This window comes from Temnothorax curvispinosus, unplaced genomic scaffold (assembly GCF_003070985.1).
Source record: "Temnothorax curvispinosus isolate PA1 unplaced genomic scaffold, ASM307098v1 QBEX01010178.1, whole genome shotgun sequence".
Taxonomy (NCBI): Eukaryota; Metazoa; Arthropoda; class Insecta; order Hymenoptera; family Formicidae; genus Temnothorax; species Temnothorax curvispinosus.
Genome location: NW_020219958.1, coordinates 242,001 through 267,582, shown reverse-complemented (window position 1 = coordinate 267,582; position 25,582 = coordinate 242,001). Strand labels below are relative to the sequence as shown.

Genomic DNA, 25,582 nt, shown 5'->3' with positions numbered 1-25,582 from the left:
ACTGTTTCAAATGGATTTGTTTGTTAGACGTTTGTTAGGGTCACCATAGTTGTACGTGTCAGATATTTATCGAAGAGCACAAAGCATGAAAGCGCGCGCGTTCTGTGAAAGGGAACGAGAACTGGAGCAGTTAGAGTTTCTCTCTCGCGACATATTTTTCCGCGCTGTCCCTTCATTAAAAAGGCACAACAACAACAAAAAAAAAAACAGAGTTACAAAAAAAAATACAGCGATAGGGCAAATGAAGTCCCTGAATTTGAAGCCTCGTTAAAACGTCTCTGGCCGGTGTGGCACCACGCCAGGCTCTATTGTCCATGATGGATGGTTTTCATACTTCCTTCTCGTACTCTTTTAATAACGGCAAGAGGAACAGAACGCGCGCGCAGCTAAATTACATATATTAAAAGTCGGCGCGGACGCATAACTTGTTTTCCGCTGCAAAGCCCGCATCCCACATCCATCCGCCGCGTATAACCGCGTATATCGTTGTAGTTATTTTAACAAAGAGTTACGACGTATGCATCTCTCTCTCTCTCTATGTGAATAATAGCTGGATTAATTTATTACGCGGCCTTTCTCTTTAACAAATGATCGCCAAATGATCGCGGGGATGTGGAAATATCAGAGAGAGATTACGCATGATTGCGCTTAAACGCTCTTTTATATCTAATGGCGAACGATATTTCTTACTTAGATCTCACACAGGACTATACTCGGAGAGATACCGCCTTCGTATATGTAATACTACGATTAAATGTGCTTGATGAAGTTGCATGTGAGATCGCTACAAAGCCAAAGACCGCGAAAAAGGGCGTTCGAGTGCACGAAGAATCAGTGGATGCGCGCGGCAAGTGTGAGTGGGCGGCGGGGGGTGAAGACGGTGGGAGGAAAATCGACGATAGCAGGACGAGGGGATAAATTGAGGCGAGAGGGGGGGACCGAGTACCGCTTTAAGAGCTTTTAAGCTCCGCGTTAAGCCGGGATTTATTTCTGACCTGTTTACAACGGGGAAACAATTGACCCATGGCCCGGCGATACCTAGGCTGGTCTCAAGTGTCTACTCCAAGCAATCCAGACGCGACTCGTTCTATCTGACTAACGATCCCCCGGCATAGCGAACCACTCGCGAAAGAAACAGTTTATTCCCGTTAAATGGACCCACTCGATGTCATTTTGGTTTAAACGGACGAGCACCGTTTCATGGGCTTAATTATCGAGCTAGACGCTAGACAGTCGATATAATTTGATCAAACGTAACCCTAATGTTGAAAAATGTTACGCGCCTTAATGTTATTATTTGCAAACTAATCTATCTGCAAAATATGGAATCGTTTATTCAAATTATGCCGTATTTCGACTGTCGGAAGCATGTTTATTAAACGATTCTGCAAATTTCCAAACCAAATGGAGGTAGGAAATGATTAGATATTGTGCGAGCGAGACGTTCGCGCGGACATCTTATTTGCATCGCTACATATATATAAATCTATAAACTTATTTGCATTGCAGTCGATTACATATGTGTGCATGATATGCATGCGTGCGTAATAATGTCATAGATTATAACTGAATGGTACGAGCGCTAACTACGCGACAGGTCGTATTCGGCATCTAATCTCATAGCTCATAGTTGCCTAATCTCGCCTGTTGTCGCTGCCTGTAAACGCGAACTGCAATAAAACTTGTCCCGCATCAACCACGCGGCCATAATGGCCGTTACGTTCCCGGTGTGTCAGACTTCCTAAAGCAATGCAGCATGATCGCGCGAGCGAGTGCGATTATTTCTCGGGAAAATAACGGAGCTTTCATCGCTCCCTATAAAGATGTTTATTGCCGAATATAGGAAAGAAACAAGAGAGCCTTTTACGAGAGGAAAAGACCTCTTACGCCGTTATCGACTTCTATAATTCGTATATACGTTGAGATAATAAAATTTTATTTATGTGCGCAACAAATGCGCGGTAAAGTGCGCGAGAGAGCGAGGGAGCGCGCGCGTGCGATCGAGAAAACAATGCCGTGTAAGTCGCGTGACAGCCGCGAAACGGTGCGCGCGGTGTAATATCACTTATCAGACATTTATCGCGAATATTTATGTCACTTAACAATCCGAAAGCCGCTCGTGTTTTTGCACGGGAGATCAAATCACGCGTCCAACGTCCAACGGACGGAAACTTTTTATTCGCGTGGTGTCGGCGAAATTTATTTTGCCCCGCGTTGGTGCTGACATTTGTATTTATATATCATCGCGTTCTTTCGGCGCGCGGCGATGCAATAACGACCCCCCCGTAAAAATAGGCGATATAACGAAACGAAATTCGCGAATGGCCGCGTTAAACATCCTTGACAGAAAGCGTGCTCGATTGGAAATTCCATAGCCATTAATGGCTTAAAAGAACCGTATGTTTCTATCCGTTCGGCGCAATAATGGCCGGCGTTACAAGCCAAACCGGTATCGTATACCGGTCTAACGAGTTTACCATGGAATATCCGCTACAATTTACCAAAGTTTTTCCCGCTGGGGTAACTGCAACGACGCGCCGCGACGCTCGTGAATTTATCGAGCACCTGTTCTCCGCGTCCTGGTACTCGTAGCTCGTCTCGCAAGCTCGCCCATAAATCTCGTCTTTACAGTTAGTATACGCGTTTGTCGCAGATCACGTCGTCTGACTGCGCGCCGTTACGTGTCCCTTGTATGGGAAAGACGCTCGTTGTTCCTTCCCCCCCCTCCCCTTTCCCGCTCGCGAAGTCTCTTTAAATCTATCAGCCGACAGGTCTACTGAAAATTCGAAGCACGGCGCGTTTCCTGCGCCAGACGAAGGAGGCGGTTATTCCCTCGCAAACTCTGTACCGGTATTATCGGCGGACGCGTTCGTGTATCTCGGCACGTAAGACGCTTAGCCCTCGAAATGCTATCTTCGTCGAGGACCTGTTAGATTCGTCGACGTCTTCGAGTAATTGCGTGCGTGCGTGCCGCACTAACCGCGATGCGCTCTAGCAGCGATATACGGTTAACGAGGAATGCCAGCTGTGTGTACGTATAGCTGAACTCGATCTTGAGATATATCTGAACGTGAAAGGGGGCTTGGAAACAAAAGGGAATAAGAAACGAAGGTGGAACGGTAACGATCATTGCCGAAGCAAAGAGGAACCGCGAATTAATTAACGCGCGACATCCTCGTAGTAGAAAAGGTGGAAATCCGCGGTCGGATAAAACTCCAATTTAAGTGGACGCGCTCGAAATGTGGATCCCCGAAGGCATCTCTGCATAAAAGGCAGTTAAAACCAAGTGGCTCTGGTATCTGTTCAGCCAATCCCCCTCCCCTCTGGTCCGCCCCCTCCCTTCTCAGCGGCTTTATTCAAGACCCTCCCGAAGATTCGCAATGCAACATTCGTAAAGGAGGCAAGAAGTGGCGGAAACGTGTGCCTCCTTTCGCTCGACGAACTCGAATGGAAGGAACCTGTGCCATTGAGAAGGAGAAGAACGAATAAGGGGGTGGGACGTAACGGCGGCAACGGAAGGCACGCAGAAAAGGGTAGAAAAAGTCCAAAAGTACTCGACGTCGGTAGCGGAGTTTGCGTAAAGGGGTTTAGGTAAATTGAAAATGGAATTAAATTCCCTGGGCGCTGTTCGAGAGAGGGATACACACGGTATACGCCCCGGAAAGTCGAGAAAGGAAAGATGTACTCGTTGTTTCTTTTTTTTTTTTCTTCTTCTCTTTTTTCCCCCTTCTTTTTTTCCCACCTCCCTCGTCACCCACTCGCGCCTCCTTCGCTCCCTCGTTACACATCCGTGTCGCTCCTACCCCGTTCCATCTTTCGAAAGTCATCCGGCGAACGTGCGACGCCGAGTAAGGTACACAACGAGCTCACCCCCAGTGTAAATGGGCGTACGACGCGCGCGAGTGCCGTGTTCTTCCTCTGGTAAATATGCTCGCATAAATATACATATATGCTTTCAGCGACGAAATATGCATGTAACTTACGGCGATACAAAGATAGAACTGCGTGTGAAGGAAAAATATTGAAGAAATCGACATAACGTGTCGCGCCGCGCTGCAGTCGGTTGAACGGCGTTAAATCGCGATACCTCGCCGACACGGAGGAAAATTGCGTTGCCGCGTGTTTACCTGACATAAAACTAAAATTAAAAACAAAAACGCTCGACTTTACACTCTCGAACAATGCAAAATTCGCGCTCTCGATGATGTAATACGTATTTTAAAAACGTAACATGAGCGTAATATGGTCAACGCCTTGAATTAACGCGAAACGCAAACGCGATTTTCCTGCGCTCCATCTAAATATTCATCGAGTAATAAACTCTCGACTTAATGCCTATGCCAACGTTTAAAAAATCGATGATAGCGGGGGCGCTTTATTCCGACTACATCATGATTAAGCTGCGGTCCTTGCTACATCATGCAAGGTATCGATCCGCTAAAACCCGTTGAGTAACGATCAATCAAACGGATACGGGGCCTGACTTACAGCTATATAGAAGGTAACACGGCTCCCGTGGCAAATCCTCTGGCAATGTTGAACTCGAGTCCATAATTGAATGCCGTATACAGTGACGGGAGATTTCACAGTGAATATTCGGACAAGCGATGTGTTTCACACTTTGCATAGGCAGTGCACCCGTAGTTCTTTTCGCGTCTAGGATACTTCTGGCACGTTCTATTTTTCCTCTTACTTATAAAAACGTTGTAAGTATAAGAGAACGGTGGCACGACTGTATGTACATACGTGAAAGCTTAAAAATGTATCCGTCGTTTCAATATATAAAGAGGGACAGGAAGAGAAACAAACGCGCAACGACGAATACTTCGCGCTGACAACGCGATAACGCGATTACTCAATAGGACTATGTAAATCTCGTTAATTGCCACCTTCTCCGAGAATTTCGGAAGGTAGTGACAAGCCCCGACTTCTCTCCGAGAAATTCCTGCTAATTCCGCAAGGGACACAAAGCGCTTAAAATTAGCGCGAAATGCAGCATGAATAATAATATTAAGCGAATAAGAAGACACCTTCGTTAAAGCTACATCGCAACTAATAATGTTTGGCACGGTTGAGTGTTTCATCACATTTTAACGCTGCCTTACAATAATTGGATAAACGTGGTAAGAGGCAAAGAATTCTTGTTCAAAGCCGTACCAAAGTACGGGATAAACTTTTCCGATAAAATGGGCACGCAACTGAAAGACGTACATGAGGATTGACACGTCACTCCGAGTGCATTTATATTATATGTCATGATACATTATAAACATAATTAATCGAGAGCCGCTTGCAAAATGGGACAAAATAAAAGTAAAACCATGAATGCTTCATACGTTAATCAATGTCGTCGTTAACCGTCAAAGCATTAACACGATTATACACAGTGCAATTTAACCGTACCGTAATTTGTTTATGGGAATTTGATAACGTGCCAGAGCACGCGGGGCAAAACTTGTTCGGATTGGATTTTGTATTCCTCATTAAGCAACTTGGTATATTGATTGATTGCTACGCTGCAGTCCTGCATGCGTTTAAAAAATAGAATTCGCATTATTGCTTTAAAACATGCATCGTATAGGTAAAAGATTAATCGTGTAGATCAGTGAGTTTATTGGCATGATAATGACATGTATTATTTACTCTTAATTTGCTAATCTTGTCGAGATCAATTAGTCAACGTAATGATCATAAATTCAATTATTCGAGCAATTTTCTGGACTGATTATGAAACGATTACAGAAAGTGTATGCAAAAAGAATTCGTATCGCTTTATCATCTACAATACCAAAATTGGAAAAAAAAACCATAAACGATACCTATCCGCGATATTGTCGTTGAAACCACTTCGCACGAAAAAAAGTATTGCTGATTACTTTGGAGCCTTGCCAAAACGTTCAGCGAAGAATATCAAAAAAGTTAATGAAGAATATTTTCCGTTACGCATGACTTATTATAACGCCATAACTATTAACGTTTAAATAAAGACAATGTCATAATTACTGAACTAAGTAAGTTGATTTGAATATTGTCAAGTTTAACTGAAGAATTATGTAACTTACAATAGGGAAGAAAAATAAATCTATTCGCGTCAAAAATTGCTACAAAGACGTTACTTTACTCTAATCTAATAAATTGAGTTTTTAAAAGGCCTACTATTTTGCATAATAGTATCTCGATATAAAAGACACGTAAGAGAGGAAATACAAAATCATGTAATAGCATGGTACAACAATATGGCACGCTTTATATTGTTCTTTATAATTGCATAAATCCATATAGAGTTAATTTGCATATTACTGGCACACGTGTACGTCCGGCATAAATTAACTAATGTTACGCAAGTTATTTTTCGTATCTATCGGATATTCATATATTGCAGTACGTGCAGTATCGCGTTGCATATGTAGTCACGTGGAATTAAATCCATTACGCGTGCTTAATTATTTTATTACTGACGGTCGCAGCAAATGAGATCAACGAGAGATAGGTACTTTCCTGGATTTCTATAACGTTGACTATTCTATTAACGAAATGCATGCAAACAATGCGTTTTTTTTTATATCTGAAAAGTAGGATCATAACATTTTATTACAAGTAATGAATATTCATTTCGGATTCTTATTAGCGGCTCATTGCGCTGCGAATGATATCTGCCAACGTGAAAATACGATGCAGAGTAAGAAAAACGGGCCCATGTTACTGCCAAGGACTATCTATAAAAATGCAAAGGAGAATGCATAACAATTCCAATAAACACCGCCTTTAATGAGAAACGGATCTAACTTTAGGAAAGCGCCTGCTCCCCCTTAATTGTACTTTGTGGGAAAGTTTTATAAAATTATGGAAAAGTTTGCGGCCGCAATTATCACCTAGGGACGAAAGCGTCGTCACTAACAATCTGATAAATTTATAACCTTTTTATCCGGTCACGGTCACGAATCTTTTAAAATTAAGTAGGTATTACATCGACGAACGAAATATTAAAATAGTGTGTATGTATATATATAAAACCCAATCATTTTTTAAAGAATTATATCACGAAAAAAATATGATAACAAGGAGAAACGTTTTTACGACGTCCAGTAATTTGCATCTTTCTTTTATCACCTTACTTTTAGCTTGAAAATCGATAAACTCAGCGCGTGGGATTTATATTCATTTTTCACGGGAAATCTTCTTATATTTGAACGCAATATGGAATATGATATTGGAAAATAGAGGCAACTTAAACTTAAAAGTTGTATCACGCCGATGGGCGCTAACAGGGAAAAAACTTCGTGAACACGCAGTATTTATTTATAACATATTCTGTACAGTCACTTCTGTTTTCCCGCACGGTCGCAGCGTTTTCGCGCGATGCATATACAATCCACTCCGGGTAGCAGCCATGAAGAAGTCATCCCGTAAGTTTCATAAAAGTTTACGGCAGATACAAACTTTTGATCGGAGGATCGGTCCATAGTCCGTACGTGCATCCCCTTCATTTCGCTCTTGTTTAATGCTCGAGGACGAACGGTTATTAAAATGTAATTCCTATCTCTTGCTATTCGTTTTTTATATAATTTATTTCATATAATATTTCATATAATATTTCATATTATCATCCGTAGGAAAATTTTAAATTTATTAGAAACCGTTATTTATCATCGGAAACAATTCCGCAACGTTCGAGATGTTAGAGATGTTAACAAATGGGAATATCCAAGTCCGGTGTAGATATATAGGTAGTATAGTCCACTTGTGCTACTTTTTCTTTAAATCTTTCAGGTATCGCACAGAAGGCCGAGTAATAATATCGACATTTCGGCAGCGTTATTTCGGAAAGAGGATAACAAAAAGCCGTGACCGGAATAGAATTTTGAAATATGGGGCCTATTTTATCGCGGACACTGATATAAAAAAAAGGAGCAGCACCAGTGTCCCCCTTGTTGCCATGAAATATTTGCCACCGTGGGTTCAACGTGTACGACCGATAAAACAAAATCCGATTAAATGCTTTGTTTTCGTCACGCTTTTTTTCTGCGCTACGACGCCCGTGTCCTAATTGATTTGCCGAGTAATGGATCAGCCCGCACGTATCACCGTAGCCAAAACGAGCGTCGGGACGTCGGCGTCGGGAGTGTCGGGACGTCGACCAATGATACGATATCATTGCATACAACGCGCAATATATTTCACTTTATATTTATCGTCTTTAATAACGTATTAACTCGAAATCCATCATTATGTTAATAAAAGAAACATTCGATCTTGAATTTGTTCATCTCTTATTTCTAAAGATAGTAAAAGACTAATAATTTCATAAAGTTTAACCAACATTTCTACAAACATTTTATGAATATTGTGAAACTGAAACCGCTGTGAGTAACGTTAAATTACAAAAAGCAATATTAATTAATATTAATTAATATCAGCTATTAAAAATATTCCAAGTTTAATGCATTGATATCTTATGTGATTGAACCAAGCATCTAATAATAAATTAACAGCAACAGTATCGGTATTATTTCAACAATTCGTCTGTGCAGCATTTAAGAATTTCCCTAATTTCGTGTCGCTATTAGAAATCATCGCGATATTTTGCTATTATCCAACTACTACCAAAATCGCGCGCTTGATTATGCCGAGCTTAATACCGCGTTGGCGATACATGCTTGAGGCGTGCACTCACAGACTTGACCAACTTACAGAGAACGCCCAAGGTGAAGAGTAATAGACAGGAGGTCGGCAAGCTACGAGATACTAGAGACGGTGAAGTGTGACACTATGTGCGGAACATAATAACGTTATACTACTAACTAACTTCACCGATGTACTATCTATATCAACCTTGCATCTTTAGACGTTTAAGCCAGTAAGAGTTTTCGCATCAACAAGTAGATAGCAATACAAGCCTATAAAGTTAGATGAGGTGAGAAACTCTCCAACATATATAAATTTAATAATAATAAAGGCTCACATGATTAGAAATCAAACGAAGAAAAATGGAGCGTTGAGCCATAACAAGGTGTCGGTGTTCATATATTCTATACTTAAGTAAAGAAGTAACGAATTGTAATGTACATACTGTACATATACATTTATTCCAACTTAATAGACTGCGCGCCGCAAATTTGTCGGACTTGAAACACAGCTATCTTGGAACATTAATACCCTTCCCTCCCCGGAATTAAATCGACGCGATTTAATTGTTTAAAAAACTGTAAAGAATTTATTGCGAAAAATATTACCTCAGCCAGGATTCGAACCTCCCTCATTCCAAATTTGCGACGCGCAGTCTATTAAAGTTGAAATAAATGTATATGTACAGTATGTACATTACAATTCGTTATTTCTTTACTTAAGTATAGAATATATGAACACCAACACCTTGTTACGGCTCAACGCTCTATTTTTCTTCGTTTGATATATAAATTTACTCTTATACCCTGGAATGATAAACAGAGACTTTACTACGTCGGAAGGCATAGTAAAATAATAAATTTAGCCAACAATTACGGTTATATCACGAAGATTATGTATAAGATCATAAATAGCATGAAGTTTGATTATTCCTCCTCTCTTTCTCTCTCTCTCTCTCTCTCTCTCTCTCTCTCTCTCTCTCTCTCTCTCTCTCTCTCTCTCTCTCTCTCTCTCTCTCTCTCTCTCTCTTTCTCTCTGCATGCGTATATGATCCACGGAATATACCTGCGAAAATGTTATATCGAGAGCAACTTGCAAGATACGATGATACAGTCTTTTCATAATGGTTCATCAAGCCGATGCATGCCATTATAATATGGATTCACTGGAGTGAACCGCAGTAATCACGATAGACGACGCGACGGCGTGATCGAATGTCGTTCATTTGCAGCACTGCATTTGATGTGTTCGATTTAACGAATCTCGCAAAACGCTTCGCGGGGACAATCAAAGGGTAATAGAATGTGCTCTCAATAAATTACGCATGCATACGCATTCTACGTGCTGTCCCGCATTATGCCATATCGATCCGATCGAAATAAAAACAAAATTGTTGCGTCTTACGAACCGCCCACGTAACATTTATATTATAGACTTTTAATTTATAAATGCAATCTTACGCAAAATTTATAAAAAAATTAATATTATTAACGACGAGAAAAACATCTTATAATTTGCCTACGTAATTTATAGACGTAATTTTTGTATATAGATGTAATCGTATTCAAAATTTTTAGAAAAGCCCTGCTTGAATTGCCTAATATTTTCGCAAATTTCAAAAATATAAAATTCTATAAAAAGATCAATGTTATTAAAAATGACGAAATGTACATGTAATATCTTCCTGGGCGCAGATCTAATGCATAAATGTTCATTCTGATTTTTGTTGTAACAATTTAATTGTTTACATTGGAAAAAAATATTGAAATAACTTTGGTCAAATATTTTAGATTTTAAATTAATAACTTGAAAAAATAAATTCACTATTAATTTATTTTTTATTTCATCAAATATTCCATGCCGATTTTATTTAAAAAATATATAAAAAATAAATTTACAGACGTTTTTTAATTGTTTTGAAATTCCGCAGCTAATTTCAATTGATTGGTCTAATTTCTGCTAATCGTACCTGTTACCCGATTTCTAATTAAAAGTTTTGTATGTTTTATTCAAAGCCCGTTTCCTGCGTTTGGCACAAGCAATGAGCTCGTTCATTATGTGCATCGGTCCACTATAATTGAAGCGTTTTCAAGGGTGATTAAACTGTCAACAGTTCACCTGGTGCCTCGCATTTTTTTTCTTTCAGGCTCAATATCGATCACGATATATTGTTATTGTACTAATGTCTCATAGATTTTTCAAGTATTACTATTATTATCGCGTAAACTGTCAAATATGTAGTATGAGCTAACCGATTATAACTAAAATAAACGAAGCGGGTGCATCAAATAATATAAGACAAAGGGACTATATTGCGCTATGTCTGAGAAAAAAATCGATATTGTTTTTATTGATGAACCGCTGATTGAAAAATCGTTCTACGAAACCGACAACATCAAATGCTGTTTGAAACGTTATTTGAAATTCATGAATGTTGTTATATCTATAACCAATTAGGTCACACACGGCCAGAAACCGCCGCAATTGTTGACCGTCGCCCTAGAACTTTAATAGAAGCCTTTCAAAATTCACCGAACGTACCATTCTTTATCGAGGCAATTAGAATGCCCGCCTATGCAGGTTGCATAAACCATCGAGTCCTCGACCGAATTACCAGAATGTTAACTAGCTATATTTAAGCGCACTGCTGCTATGCTGCACGTCAAATAGATAATATATAACGTAATGACGAACTATATGTACACATATGGATCAAAGCCGATGCTTTCCTCAATACAAATTGGTATATTGCCGACTGCATTGTTTAAGATGTCGCAGTACACCAAAATATTATGTCTACTATTGCTTACCTGATGCCACCACGAGTCGTGTCGTAATTTAACGTACGAGATCCGTGCCGCCACGTGACATAGCCTGTAGGTTGCGGTATATTGCTGACTACACACTTCAGCTCTATTGTACTACCCGCTTTGTAGAACTTGTCACCAGCCGTAGCGCCATGCTCATCCACTATTTCCACCTTCGGCACTGCACAGAAATTTATGAAACTAGGTAATTTCGTATGCATACCTTAATAAAGGAACGATTGGATTTAATTATAACGCGAACGTAAACGAAATTACGAAACGCACGCGCGCGCGCGTACGCACCACCCACACACACACACACACACACACATACGGTGATTTTTTAAATCGAACCCAGTAAAACTGCTATATTTGGTAGTGCTTTTCAACTTATTCGGGAAACGCGTTCCAGTGAATTGATGATTCGATGGTAAATAAACGCTAACGCGCAGGTAGATTGAGCGATCTCACTTTCGTATAAGTACTCAACTCGAGATCAAAGTGGCACGGCGCGTCATTGGACGCGCAAGCAAATGAAGCTTCGGGATCGAACGGAGGCAAGCATTAGTTGCGGTTTCGGAAGCGAAGTCGCGCTTAATTACTGTCGTAAAGCAACGGGAAATCGTTGCTTTTCCTTTTAGTGTCCGTCGCTCGTGTTTCGATCACGTACCCGATATATACGTCCGATTGAGCCTCGGAAATTTATCTCGTTCAGGGATTTTCGTGTTCGACGCGAAACATCTATTTCCAAGGGTAGGTAAATAAAATGGAAAGTGAACAACAGTTTTGTAATAATCTTGGTATATCACGAAATTATGGGCAGAATTGTTTTCTCATTACATGTCTTTTCATAACACGTCTTTATTCGACAATTTTTATTCAAGTATATGATATATAATATAGATAATAAGTGTACGATTAATTGTGTTTATCTTAAGTAAGTTTTTTCCAAGATAAGAGTTTCAGCGCAAACAAACGGTGACGTGGGCTATCTATAATCAACTGTACGGTGGAGCTGAATCAACAATGGTTCGCCTTGATGCAAGGAAAAATAAGGTGAAAAAAGTCAAAATTGAAGTTAAAAAAGAAAGGATCAATAAAGAATAGTAGGAGGAACAATTTTTAGAACGATTTTTGTTAGATTATAATTATCAACAAATTTTTAAATAAAATCACAAGATAAGCGACACATGTAAAGTTATATTAAAACAGAATTCGCCTTTTTTATATTTCTCTACGAAAAGCAATACGATTTTAATGTGAAGAGGAATGAACGAAAAAGGAGAAGAAGACGAAGAGACGAAAGATACGGAAAAGACAAGGAACAGGAGAGCGACAATTGCATATGAGAAAAACGAACGAACCAACTATAAATACGAGGCGAACAATCGAGGGAGCCTTTGACCTCGTGACGTCAGCTAATCAAAGCCTTGGCAGACTGATTCCGCATTGCATTCGCTCTCGCGTCCCGTTCCTCCCTCGTCCTTCTGCCGCCCGCCGCGGCCGGCCAAACAATGCCTGACAGCGGCAAACTTTCGAAACGTCCATTTAGGAAAAACTCCATTTGCACCGAAATGAAGGCCACTAACTGATCTCCGTCTCCTTTCTTCTTTACAATTCAACGCTTCGCTCGCGACCCAATGTCGCTCGCCATTCTGTATCACTCGGACAACTCTCGCGCGTTGTTATAGCATCAACAAGCGTCCCGTTCGACCACCCAGCCACCCACCCGCCCAACCGACGCATCTGTGCGTTAACTATCCGCTATTGTGCTCCTCGTCATTACTAACCGCTTTCCTATCCTCTTTTTTCCCACTATGAAACTCGGGACGCCCGTTGGGAAACAAAAGACAACCCGTTAGAGCAGACTGAAACAAGCAAGGACAAAGCTTAGCCGAGATTTTTTTTTTTTTTTTTTTTTTATAACGGAAACAGGAGCCGTGTTTGGCCGGCTCGTTCCCGATTTATCCATTTTTGCTTTTTTATTTATCGAGTTACCCAGTCTCCCTTGCGGTCGGTATACTCCGGATACATCCTTTGAGGGTGACTTGTAGCACGCGTCCTTTGAGAGTTGCTTTCTTTCGTGTGACTCGCGGCGTCGCTATATGCTCTTTGCTCTTTCTCCACACTGTTTTTACGCAGCGCAAAAAGAAATGTCCGCGTTACTATCTCTCGCTGCTTTTAACCCCGCGGTATCCTGTCAGCAGGAGTTCTAGGCGAAAGAAATTTAACCGAATCAAAGGAATACGCTATGAGGGATATTTAGATTATTTAAATTCAACGTATTCTTTAGTCAACGCCAATCTCTTCCACTCGCAACTTTCTAGAAACGTTTCGCTGTTACGAAATTGAAATAATAATATCGCTAGCAGTAAATGGACTCTTGAACTTCAGGCAATATTTCCACCAACGTGGAAAAGTTTTGTAATTTAATAGTCAAGTTATAGTAATTTTGTAGTTAAATTATATATAACTATATATATATATATAATATAATTTAACTACAAAAAATATATATATATATGTATAGTGTGTGTGTGTATATATATGTATATGACTGTATTAAATTGAAACATTGATATAAATCACGAACTTTGAAATTAAAAGTAAATATACCTACGTATATATTGTGTGAGCAAATAAAAAAAATTTATTGTACATTTACTCGCGTCTACTCTGCTCTTATGTAATTATATAAAATTCATTTCATATTTTAACGTGGAACAGATTTGAATTTGCTCATGAAATGTGTGTCGAGAAAATACTAGATTGTTTTTTTTTATCTGACCACGATTTAATAATACTCTTCTCAAAATTTTTTGAAATTAATCCGACGATGTATCAGACACTTCTTGATTAAAGCTGAAAAAGAGCGTTTGGACATAAAGGATCTAGATCAAACAAACGAACAGACATAAACGAGCTACTTGCTGAGGGCAAACGCCATCATGATTCCATGTTCGCGCTCACTCGCTTAATCTAAATCCGGTTTAACGTAAATACCAAATATGTCGTGTATTTCCTGTACATTAATTAATTATTCAAAGTCCTTAATGAAGCTTAATATATCATACATCTATGGATGTGTCTCAAAGTAGTTTCTTACGGCTTAAACTCTCTTTCATCAAAAGATTATCGCGATAATTGACTCGAGGTAATTTATAACACAGCGATGATACGATGAAACAATGAGATTAACGCTACGTTTTACGGGGTGTCCTTTGTATTTCACCGTTCACGTCCCGAGCGGGCCGAGCGTGCGTCCCTTGTGCGCCCGCAAACGGCCGCGTGCAATTACAAACAAGCACTTTGAACACGAAACTCATCGTTGGTACGTGGTTTACGAAGAGCCATACGACATGCTCGACAAAATTACCTGCACGGTCGAGGAAAACGTGGTATACACGTAACGCGCGAAAGAAACGCAAGATAATACGTGGTGTAGCGTGCGAAAGAAACCGGAAAAACTAAAGGATACCTCGCGCGAGCGGAGCCAAGTAGCGTTCCTCGGAAAGTTTGACGTGAAACTTGCGATGTATCAGGATTTCCTATAGGGAGACCGCGGCAAGCAACCAATCTCAAGTTTACGCGTCTAACTTTTACCTTCCTTCTCGCGAATATATCTTGCCCGCATACGTCGTTCCGGGTGCACGTTATCAGAAATCATTGAAACGTTAACGCGATCTAAGACGCCGCGAGGAACGAGTAAGCAATATCGCCATTCGAAATTATATGTAATTTAAGTTTCTCGTTCAATTTGTATTATACATTTTATTATAGTTATATTGCGCGCCGATTGAAGAAATAATTTAATGAATTTCAATGAAGCACAATTCATGAATCGTTAATAAAGGCTCAATTAATTAATTGGTGATACCTTTGAAAATTATTTCTTTGCAAATCTTCAAAGACCGTGATAGTCGACTAATTTCTAATTAAGAAAGATTTCTCAAGTATGATATTTCCTTAGTAAATCAAGTGTCAATTAGATGTGTTTAAAGATACGTTTGATATCTTAATTATCTTAATGCAGTTCATTAAATCAATGCAACCTGTTCACGGCTCGAGCCCAGTGAGCGTAGCGAGACATTTTGGTTGTATATAGCGAACGGCTACACAGTGCACTGGATACGGTGAAAACGGCGGAAACTGTCTTTTCCTATCAACCCCCTCGAGTGACACGTGCGCGACGTAGCGCGACCTCGAAACATGAATTTAGGAGCGTGACAAACGCGAGGCGGGCATCAGGAGCAGGGCGCACACGTGCGTCCGGGCGGAAAGCGGAGACACACACGTGTCCCCCGGGAGAAACAACCGGGGGGTACATATGCACGCGGAGGACCCGGGGTCACGCGTGTATGCATATGCATCCCCCGAACCCTCCCCACGGGCGACGAGATTGTGAGCAGTATGCATGGGAATCACGTTGTTGATATACGAGTGAAGCGGCGCCGTTATACGGCATATGCCGTTGCCGTAGCGCGTAGCGGCTTCGCCGCCACATCGCTGGCGCTTCACCATCCGCAGCCGCGCGGTAGTCTTACGACCACCACTATTTTCGCATAGGGAGGAAGGGAACATTCCCGTCGCATTTTACAGCGGGTATAAACCACCGGTTCCAACGTTGCTCCCCGGGCCCGAACGTTGGGATTCGAACCGCATCACCCTAAAATAATCCTCTCCAACGTTTTTGTTCCCATCTCTACTACTGTTTTCTCCTTTTACGCCTCTGCCTATCTCTCCGTCCGCGCGCTATCTTTTTACTTCGTTTTCTCTCCATTCACCTGTCCCTTTGCCGATGTATGTATATGTACATATATATATATACAATATATATATGTATATACTCGTCGGTTACATCGCGTGCCATCGCGTGTTCGATGTCCAATACCGAAGTTAGTTGCCTCTCGCCTTTGTGTTACGCCGCGCGATAATGGACAGACAAATTGCTCTGTTTAGCCGCGGGACAGGAACGAACGTGACTGCACGACAGAATTAATGTCCTTCGTGGACGTCAGAAAAGAAGCGTATCTAATTAAATGCGTTTGTTTGAACATAGAACAAATGCGTCAGCGTAATGTCAAGCGAGTGCATCTCAATCTACGCTCATATATTTACGTGTCTGGTGCGCCTGGTCACTTACAAAATAATGTTATAAAATATAGATGCGTTATCGGCACATTTTAATTATCTGTAATATACGTATATCTTATAATATTAATAATATTATTGTTCGTTTAAGCGATAATACAAGAATTACTCCGCGTTATATGTATGGATTAGACTAAAAGGAAGACCGTTAGTTAGCGACGAACGTTTTCACGGTATGAAATGGCGTATTCTAAATTACCGTCAGCTGCGAATTAACATACAACTACATTACGAAAGTGGTGTGATACTGCGAATTGACTTCTCTGCCCAGGTGAGACGTATACGTATCCAGCGTCAAGAGCTTTTAATTAAAATATGGAGATCAGAGCGCGCAAAGCCGGCCATTGTGGCTTCGAGTGGGGCTGCAATAATAACAGATAATATATTGCTCGTGAAAATCCGCTGTAACTGGCTCTTTGAAACAATGAATTCAAATCCGAGACTCGTTACTGTTGGCGGAACAATAACGTCTCAAATCCACGACGTCCGCGACGATTGCCAAAGCCATATTTATCGTCAATATTATCCTACACTTTTTCCCCGATAAAACTATAAATGCGCTTATTACACGTTCATGTGCAACGCGCGCGCGATGGGTCCTTTTTTTTATCCCCTTTCCGAGCGTATTTTGAATCCGCGTTTGTACACGCGACTCGTCCGGCGTTCGATTCGTTCTGCAATTTTTACGTCGACGTTATATAAATCCCGTACGCGTGATCTCCGCGCGTTTTAACAGCACCGTTAATCAAACAGATAATCTTAACCATACTTCGTCCGTTACCCGCTATATCAAACGAGTCATCGTCCGATTTTTATTGGAATTTTACGCTTTGGTTATTACAGATGGCTGCATCACGTTGCGACGATCGCGCGCCCGCGCCGGGGCTCGTATATATACGCGAAAGAAACCAGACCAAATAATTACGTTCACGCGAGTGACGTTCAACGATTCTTCTTCTCCGATTTTCGTGGAAAATTCACTATTTTTTCCGCGGCCGATCCTCGTTCTCCGCGATGCGTTTTACGCGCCGTTGAACGCACGCACGAGGTATATCTTCATTAGTCTACTCTGGACTCGGTCTAGTTAACTGATTGGTTCGCCAGTCATCTCGATTTCACGCTTCGCGGGATCTGGTGTCTGCCGTGTGTCCTTGCACGTAACATTAACGGATATATTGCGTGTCGATGTACGTTTCGACGTGGTCGTAAATACGAATTCTCGATCGCCTTTCGTCGTTCAGTTCGAACGATGGTCTCAATTGGCGAGAATGCACGATCGCGGGCAAACGGTGGATTGTTCGGAGTGCCATTTCTCGGATCAGAGAGACAAGCTTTACTTAAACGTAGTATTCAGTAAACCGCGGGGATTCAGCGGCTCAAGGATAATAACGCTTAACTGCGAGCGATGGAATCGATCCTTCGACCCTGATAGGCAAAAACCCCTCCTTTATTGATTTATTCTACTTCGGAGTCTTTAACTTATTCTTTTTATCCGCTCATCCTTTCTGTTCTTCCGCGTGTATATGTATATGTATATGTATATATATATACATATACATGCTAAAGCTTTTTTCCAAGTTTTTCTTTATTAATGTCAACTTCAGCCAATCTAATCTCTTAAGAAAACAGCTTAACAATACACTACGAATTACCAGAACCATAATAACCATAAATAACTGTAATGTATCGTGACAAGTTCAGTAGATATTATCTACCGTTACAATAATACCGTTTTATTCTCCATAAATTAAAACTCCACGGATGCGTCTCTCTAAATGTGGAGAAATGTACTTTAAGCGCGTAGGCAAACTAGGAAATACTATAGGAATACAAAGAAGAAGAAAAAAGCACGAAAGCAAAAGAATAAAAGCGAGAGACAAGCCGCGGAAGAAGGCAGATAGGTTGCGTTTTATGGGAGAACATATAAATTCCTATTCCGAGTCTCTGAGAGAACCCGGTAAGAAAAGGAGATGACTTTATCGATCGTTTCTAAAGCTTACCGTTATCTAGATACGGTTGGCTGATGTTTTAGCAAACGGAAAAAAAAAGTCCCGGCGAATTTAACCGACCCAAAGATCGGATGGTATAGCACCCATCAAGCAAAGCCGCCACTTTCTTTATCCGATAAGAGGAAATTGAAGCTTAATCGGAAACATCTCTCGCGCACGCATATGTGCGTATAATAAACGTATTTCGCTTCGTCGTTCGGAATAATATGTAACATATCATTAACCCTCCGTCACACATCTGTTCAGGGCCGGTTATTCCAACCTATTGGTAAGCTAACTAATAGTTAAATCATATGTCTATCTTTGTCTAATTTAAAGGAAAAACAAAGACATACATATATGATTTAACTATTAGTTAGTTTACCAACAGGTTGGAACAACCAGCCCTTTATTAGAGCACTTAAGTTTGCCGGGTCGTTGCTCGAACACTCATTGAACCCGGGAAACTCATGGAAACTCATGGAAACCGGTGTCACCGCGGCAGCGAAACCTCTCTGTCAACTTTTTTTAGGGAGGGGGGGAGGAGATACCAAACACCGTCTCCTTCTCTTCACGAAAAAACACAAGAAAAGAATTTCGTTTGGGGCTGTAAAGCCCCATAGGTGTGGCGGAGGGTTAATTATAACGTAACAGGAATAATTAATATAACGTAACAGTAATGATTAATATAACGTAACAATTTGAAAATTAATATCTGGAAGACGATACTTGCGGAGCTTTCTTACGTAATATCTATGGCTCAAATAATATCGATAAATCTTATATAACAAGCGCGAGGTATTTCATTGTCACATGAAACACAGAAGGCAGCGATATGGTTGAACAAAGGGCGATCTCTTACGAAAATAGACGCACCGCGCTAATATATGGAATCCCGATGCGAAAGTAATGCATCCCATTCGAATCGATAATAACGCGCAGCTTAGCCCGGTTCAATCGCATATGATAACAATCCATTGTTTATCATTCCATTGTATGCACCTAACAATGCAACGCGCTTGACCTGTGCCGAACGTTACTAAGCTGCTGCGATCTGTCACATACTTGGGTCAACACCTTAGACGTTAAGTGATTTATCTAGGCGCGCTATTGTGTGTGTCAAGTGTTGCGTAGGTAATTGCGCGTGTGTGCGAATTAGTAATTCTCTAATTCTCAGATTATAAATTAACTTTATATGTTTACACAAACAGCGTAATATATTATCGCTATCGTAAAAGCAATTTACGGAGTAGAATAAAATGAAGTAGAATAAAGTATAGCGTATTACACGAGGGGAATATTTAATATAAACTACTATTTAATCCCGATCTACCAATCATCGCAGTAGCGTTCCTGCATTTAATTAGACGCAAATTACACAGGAGATGACTAAGTGCCATTCATACGCACGGGGTAATCGATTGCTGATAGCGTGACGAATAATCCACTGTATTGGAAGTGCGCAGAAACCTCGGGTAAATGAGAGCGTAAAATGCGATGTGCACGAAACCGAATATTATTGGGAAATAAGCCAAGCGCATTCTCGCGGAATACTATTTACGCTTGCAAATAATACTTTGACTAGTCATGGAAACTGTATCCATGTATCTCCGTCCAGAATTAGTATTACGAAAACGCAATCAGTAAAATGAAATATTCTGAAATTTATTGTAAAGAATTGCAATAATTTCTTGCGAAAGGAGTGACATTATCGATCTTAATGTCAATAAATATATCCGTCACAAACTGATTTTTTTTATTACTGATGTAATCTTTTTATTACGCACTGTAGTAACAATTTAAAAACTGCAAGCTAATCAAATGCTAATCCATGTTAATTAAATTAAATTTTAAGATAGCGTTAAGTCGACTTGTCTAATTCATCTCACGGCAAAAAATATCGTCTATTCGTGAAAACTGATCGGCTCACTACGAATTAAATGAAATTGCAATTACTGCATTAGTTTAATCGCGCATCGTCGATCACCCTGACGGTATACGAGTAACTAACGAGTAACCAGCGGCAGACATTTCCTGACTCTTGTTGATTAATACCGCGCACTAGCCTTTCACGTTTATCGATTAAGTGCATCTACTAATTTACTACGTAACAAAGATAAATTCGCGAATGAATAAAATAATTTTATTCATTTGCATGTAAGTTAATCGATTGCACCCGAATGAACGAAGAAATCAAGAATATCGTATTAAACCCGACGTAATAAATAATATAAATACGTTTGTTGACACAAGGAATCGGTAAAATTTCACGAAAAAAATTCCGTCGAGAAACTCTTGAATAAATAACCGTGAGGTCGCGGACTTAAAAATTTTCAAGTGCTCGCGCAATTTGCGCGGATTCCGAACGACTGGACGCGATGTAAGTACGGCGATAGAGGACGCCTCATTAAAACTTGATCCCGCGATTCCGAAGGGTTCCGTGGAAATGGAACGCAACTTCATACGACGAAATCCCACGAAAGTATCTTTCTACGGTGCAGAGTTACGATAAGTGGAAGAGTCAACGTTGATGACACTTTGTCCCGCCCGCCAGTCTCTATACCCGAGCGAGGTTCTTTCGTGGTACCAGGTTCTACTTTTCCCCAGAGTTCTCCGTGATATTGCTTAGAGTAAGCCGTGCCAGCCCTACGCCTTGCCTCGGGGTATAAATTTAAAATTATGCAAGTAATGCATAGTTTCTGCCCTCCTACATACCAAGCGCCGTGGAAGAATGGTCGGAAGGGATGAGTCGCAATAATAGACTTTCAGTGATAAAACGCGGTCTTATATCGAAACGGCTTACGTCGGCTAGTGTGCCGTCTGGGTGAAACTATTACCGGCTAGTTGACGCGACATAACTCACCCGTTAAAGCCGTGCTGGCGAAAACGAAAGCATAACGATAACTCTCGATGAAACGCAGGATAAACCGCTATGGAGGAGAGGATAAAACTTTAATATCAAATTCGTTGTAAAAAGAAGCGTATCTGTATAATTTTTTCTTATGAAAGAATAAAAAGACGCTTTTAATCAAATTTGCTAAAAACTACCCTCTCATCCATAAATGTTACGGTTTTATACAACAATATTATAAAGTTCTTTAAAAAATTCTTTATAATCAAAATAATATTGTGTATATTGCTTTAAAAACGCAGCGTGTAAAAAACAATAATCTGTACGCAAGGAAAATATTATTGCAAAAAATCTCCAGTGTCAACAAAAGATACGAATAAAAAAAAATACATGTCGGATACGCACGTTGATGAATCGTAAAGTATTGGAGATGAGAAATTCCACTTTATCCCCTTTTTTCCTTCTTTGCTCAGCAGACAGCTAACACGCGAATTCCATGAGAGAGAGAGAGGGGGGGAGGAAGGAATTTAGCTCTTGAAATGGAAAGAATTTGGCCCTTGATGAAACAAGCTTCTTAAAACCACCTATTTGCCGATAGCAGACCGAAAGGCGGCACTTAAGTATAACTCGTGGGGTCATCTTCCGCCGCTTGGTAACCCTCGAGCTTGTCTCGACAACGGGCAACTCGCGAGAAAGGCAAGGGTAAATATTAGCAAAGAGAAGGCGGGCTTGCTTGTGGAGGGCGATTTAATAGCGAGGCCTGCAATTTGAATCGCAAATTCCGGCACGCTTACGGGACGCTGCGCGGCTAGAAAATAATTAAGGATTTATGGGTTTCGTATAAATTTGCCTAATTCGCGTGCTCGGCGATGCAACGCGACGGACTCTCGTCGTTCTTCTTCATTCCGACGAAATTCGCATTCGCGTACCGTGTGCGTTTTACTGTCGGTACTGTCATGCGCGAGATTATCCCGACGTCGCTGTAACGTTTATCGCGAATATACGCCATTTCATATACAGATTCCAGACACTTTGTAAAAAGTCGCCGGATTAGCGAAACGCCACGTTTCGCGATAACACACATGGTGGAGCTCTACACAACGATAATTTTCGATTTCAGATATAATCGACTGAAAAACTTTTATATCCGAGAAACTGATAAAAATATTTAACAATTTTTTTACAGACTCTTCTTGAAACGTTATATAAACATTTTCAAAGGTAAATTATTAACTGTTTTTGCAACTAAATTGTTTATAACTTTCCATATAAATCCGATATTTTAGTTCTTTCATTAGAAAAAGAAAAGAGGAAACGGAGATATATACAATTAAAATTGAAATATTCTCAAAAGTTGCTGAAAATTCCTTTTTATCAATAAAAGTGCGTCCATTGTAAGTGATACTCTTGTAAAATAGTTCGTTGTTCTTACACTTATCTAGTTACACTGGCGAGTGGCGATAAAGCGTCGATTGTATCTGACAGAGCGAGTAAGTGACGCGATACTTTGTAACTTCCGACGTGCCGGAAGTCATCAAGGTAGCGTACGGAAATAAGACATTATCGATCAATGTATAAAGCTGGTGGTCTTTATGGGCCAGCATAATATATCATGATATAACAGGTAGAAGTAGTTGAAGAAGACAGGGATGCATCGATCAATATGACAGAGCAACTGTCAAACAGAAATAATCGCGTCTACTTTAAAGTAGCACAAACAACAAGATACAGACACACACAAATAAAGTGTAAATTATTAATTTCAAACTTTCTGTCTCTAATTAATATTTAAAAATCAATATTAAATTTAATATTTAATTTATTTTTAATATTAAATTTAATATTAAATTTAATATTAAAAATAAATAACATAATGTTAAATTCTAATGTCATTGATCGTATCTGAGGATTAATCCTTCTTATTGTCAGATCGAGCTTCGAGAATCGTGAAACGAAATGAACTAGACTGCAATAAAGTTAGTAAAAAGATTTCGCGATTTTGGACAGTGATTTGTCGCGTAGTCGCTACATCGCGAAAGATCTGGGTCGTGTTCCGTATGAAGCCGAGTCTCTCAGCTATTATCCCGCGGTTCTCGTCGTCTTCGTTCCTCTGTTTATACCGCACACCTCGTTTCAAATTTTTCCTCGCGACGACAGCTTGTGTTACGCCCTACGTTTCTGCACACGCTTCTATCTTTTGCAGCTGTGCGCGCGTCTAGCTGTGCGCGACCTGTTTGTTATACACGCGGGACTAACACAATGTTAGTTTACAAGCCGAGGAGGTAATAGAAAATATCTTGGCGTCGTACGTGTCGATATGACCCAACGGAATTGTAAATGAGGCGCATCGCTCCTCCTTATGCATTTCATTTCTGAACGCGACTCGACACAGTGCAAGAGAAACTCGTAAAGACGTGTGTGAGGAGAAAAATTGAGGAAATTTTACACAAGAAGCGTATCGCGCGATGGATTATCTCATCAGGGTGCTAGAATAATAAGCAAGAATCCATTTTTAATATGTTTATAATGAAATTATAAAAAAAAGTAATTTACGTAGCTCATGAAATTATTTCGTACACTCACATCTTTTCGTATCTTACGCAAGTCACGTAATTACGTGAAGAGAGTCGCGTAATTTAAGGAATATAAGGTAAAATAAAGCGTACAGCTAAGCAGTAGTATAAGTATGCATCAGAGAACATAGAGATAAACTTCTGGTAGCGCTATAATATTCGTGTTTATCGTGTGCATTTTACAGCTCCTTAGCAAATTCTCCAAGCGCTCTTAGCTACCCAGCATTTTTCCCGCTTCGTCTATCCATTAACGACGGTTCTAATTTTCGCAGTAAGGCGGATAACGACGCGCAACTTACTCGACATCTTCCCGCGCGCCGAGAGAACGGAACAGTGCAAAACGACGGAGAAATGGAAAACGCAGTGGGGGAAGACGTAGAAAAATAGAGAAGAGCGCGCCGGATACCGGGATCAACGGTAATTTTGAAGTCACGCACGATCGTTAATCTAAATTCCAGGGCTCTATTCCTGACGCTCAGGCGAACATACCGACGTCGGCACGGCGAAAATGCCTCCGCACCCCGAAGTCGAGTACATCAGCGAGGCGAACTGCTGATGCGAACTGCAAATTGAATTCGGTTTATCGCTCGAAACGCACGATTCCCTGCGTGATACTGCAGCATTACTCATGTTATCCGGATCTCGAGCTATTTCTATTTTGCTTCAGCATGATTTATTTTCCGATCATTACGTTTGATGAACCAATCTTTGTCTCACGTCGCGCGAACAAGACGGATAGATTTAACGAGCAGAAATTATTAACTTTTAAATCTTATCTTAGTTAAGTCCAACCTACTGTTTGGATATAATACCGTCAAATTGATGGAGAAGCAACTCTGTTAACTACATTTCGCCATATATACATATATCACAAATATTAATTAGAACCTCAAACAATTGGTATTTCAACAAATATTATATCGCATTATCGTTATGTCGGCACTAATTAAAGCTCATACTGAGGCTTCCAACAAAATCACAATAAATCCTTTTATCAATAACAATGTATTAACGATATTAATTACAATCAATCAGTAAAAAGATAAAATTAGTGAAACAATGTCTCCTCCAATAAATCGTTATATTTTTTTTATAAAGATTGGAAACATTTCAAAAATTCAATCACCGATCATTCCGCGATTTTATTACGCATTTCCAATAACCTACTTTATAAAATTACAAAACAAATAAATTGTTGCTGTCAGCACAATCTCTCTCGGGTTTAATATCACGGAAATATATCACCGGTATTTTTCTAGTTGCAGGCAGAATTCTTTACAACCTACTTATTAATAATTCTAATTGTGAAAGAAGATGAAAGGAATTTACACACTTAGGTATTAATGCATCTTGCGCAACACCCGTGGTTGACATTAGAAAACGTCAAAGTAGTAACGCACTGCCGTACGACTCGCCTACGTGCTTACGTCTGTGTCGTAACTGCAATTTTACGAGTAGCATTCACGCACGTTTACTTCACGAAAGTGCTTAAAGACTGCTTTTCGTAACTGCAAGAGCGAACGAATGGACCAAGAGAGATAAGGTGAGTGCCAGTTGCACAAAGGAAACTGTCAATGCCCCATTCGG

At 40.2% G+C, this 25,582-nt stretch overlaps 1 protein-coding gene across 7 annotated transcripts in view; it reads right to left on the bottom strand.

Annotated features, from left to right (window-relative positions):
- Nucleotides 1–25,582, bottom strand: part of LOC112459860 (peroxidasin-like) — a 124,416-nt gene that overhangs the window by 24,046 nt on the left and 74,788 nt on the right. For all 7 annotated transcript variants that reach the window (XM_025024220.1, XM_025024215.1, XM_025024214.1 and 4 more), the window contains one exon: nucleotides 11,436–11,613. In XM_025024220.1, coding sequence (XP_024879988.1) covers nucleotides 11,436–11,613 — 178 coding nt within the window. The remainder of the gene's footprint in view (nucleotides 1–11,435; nucleotides 11,614–25,582) is intronic.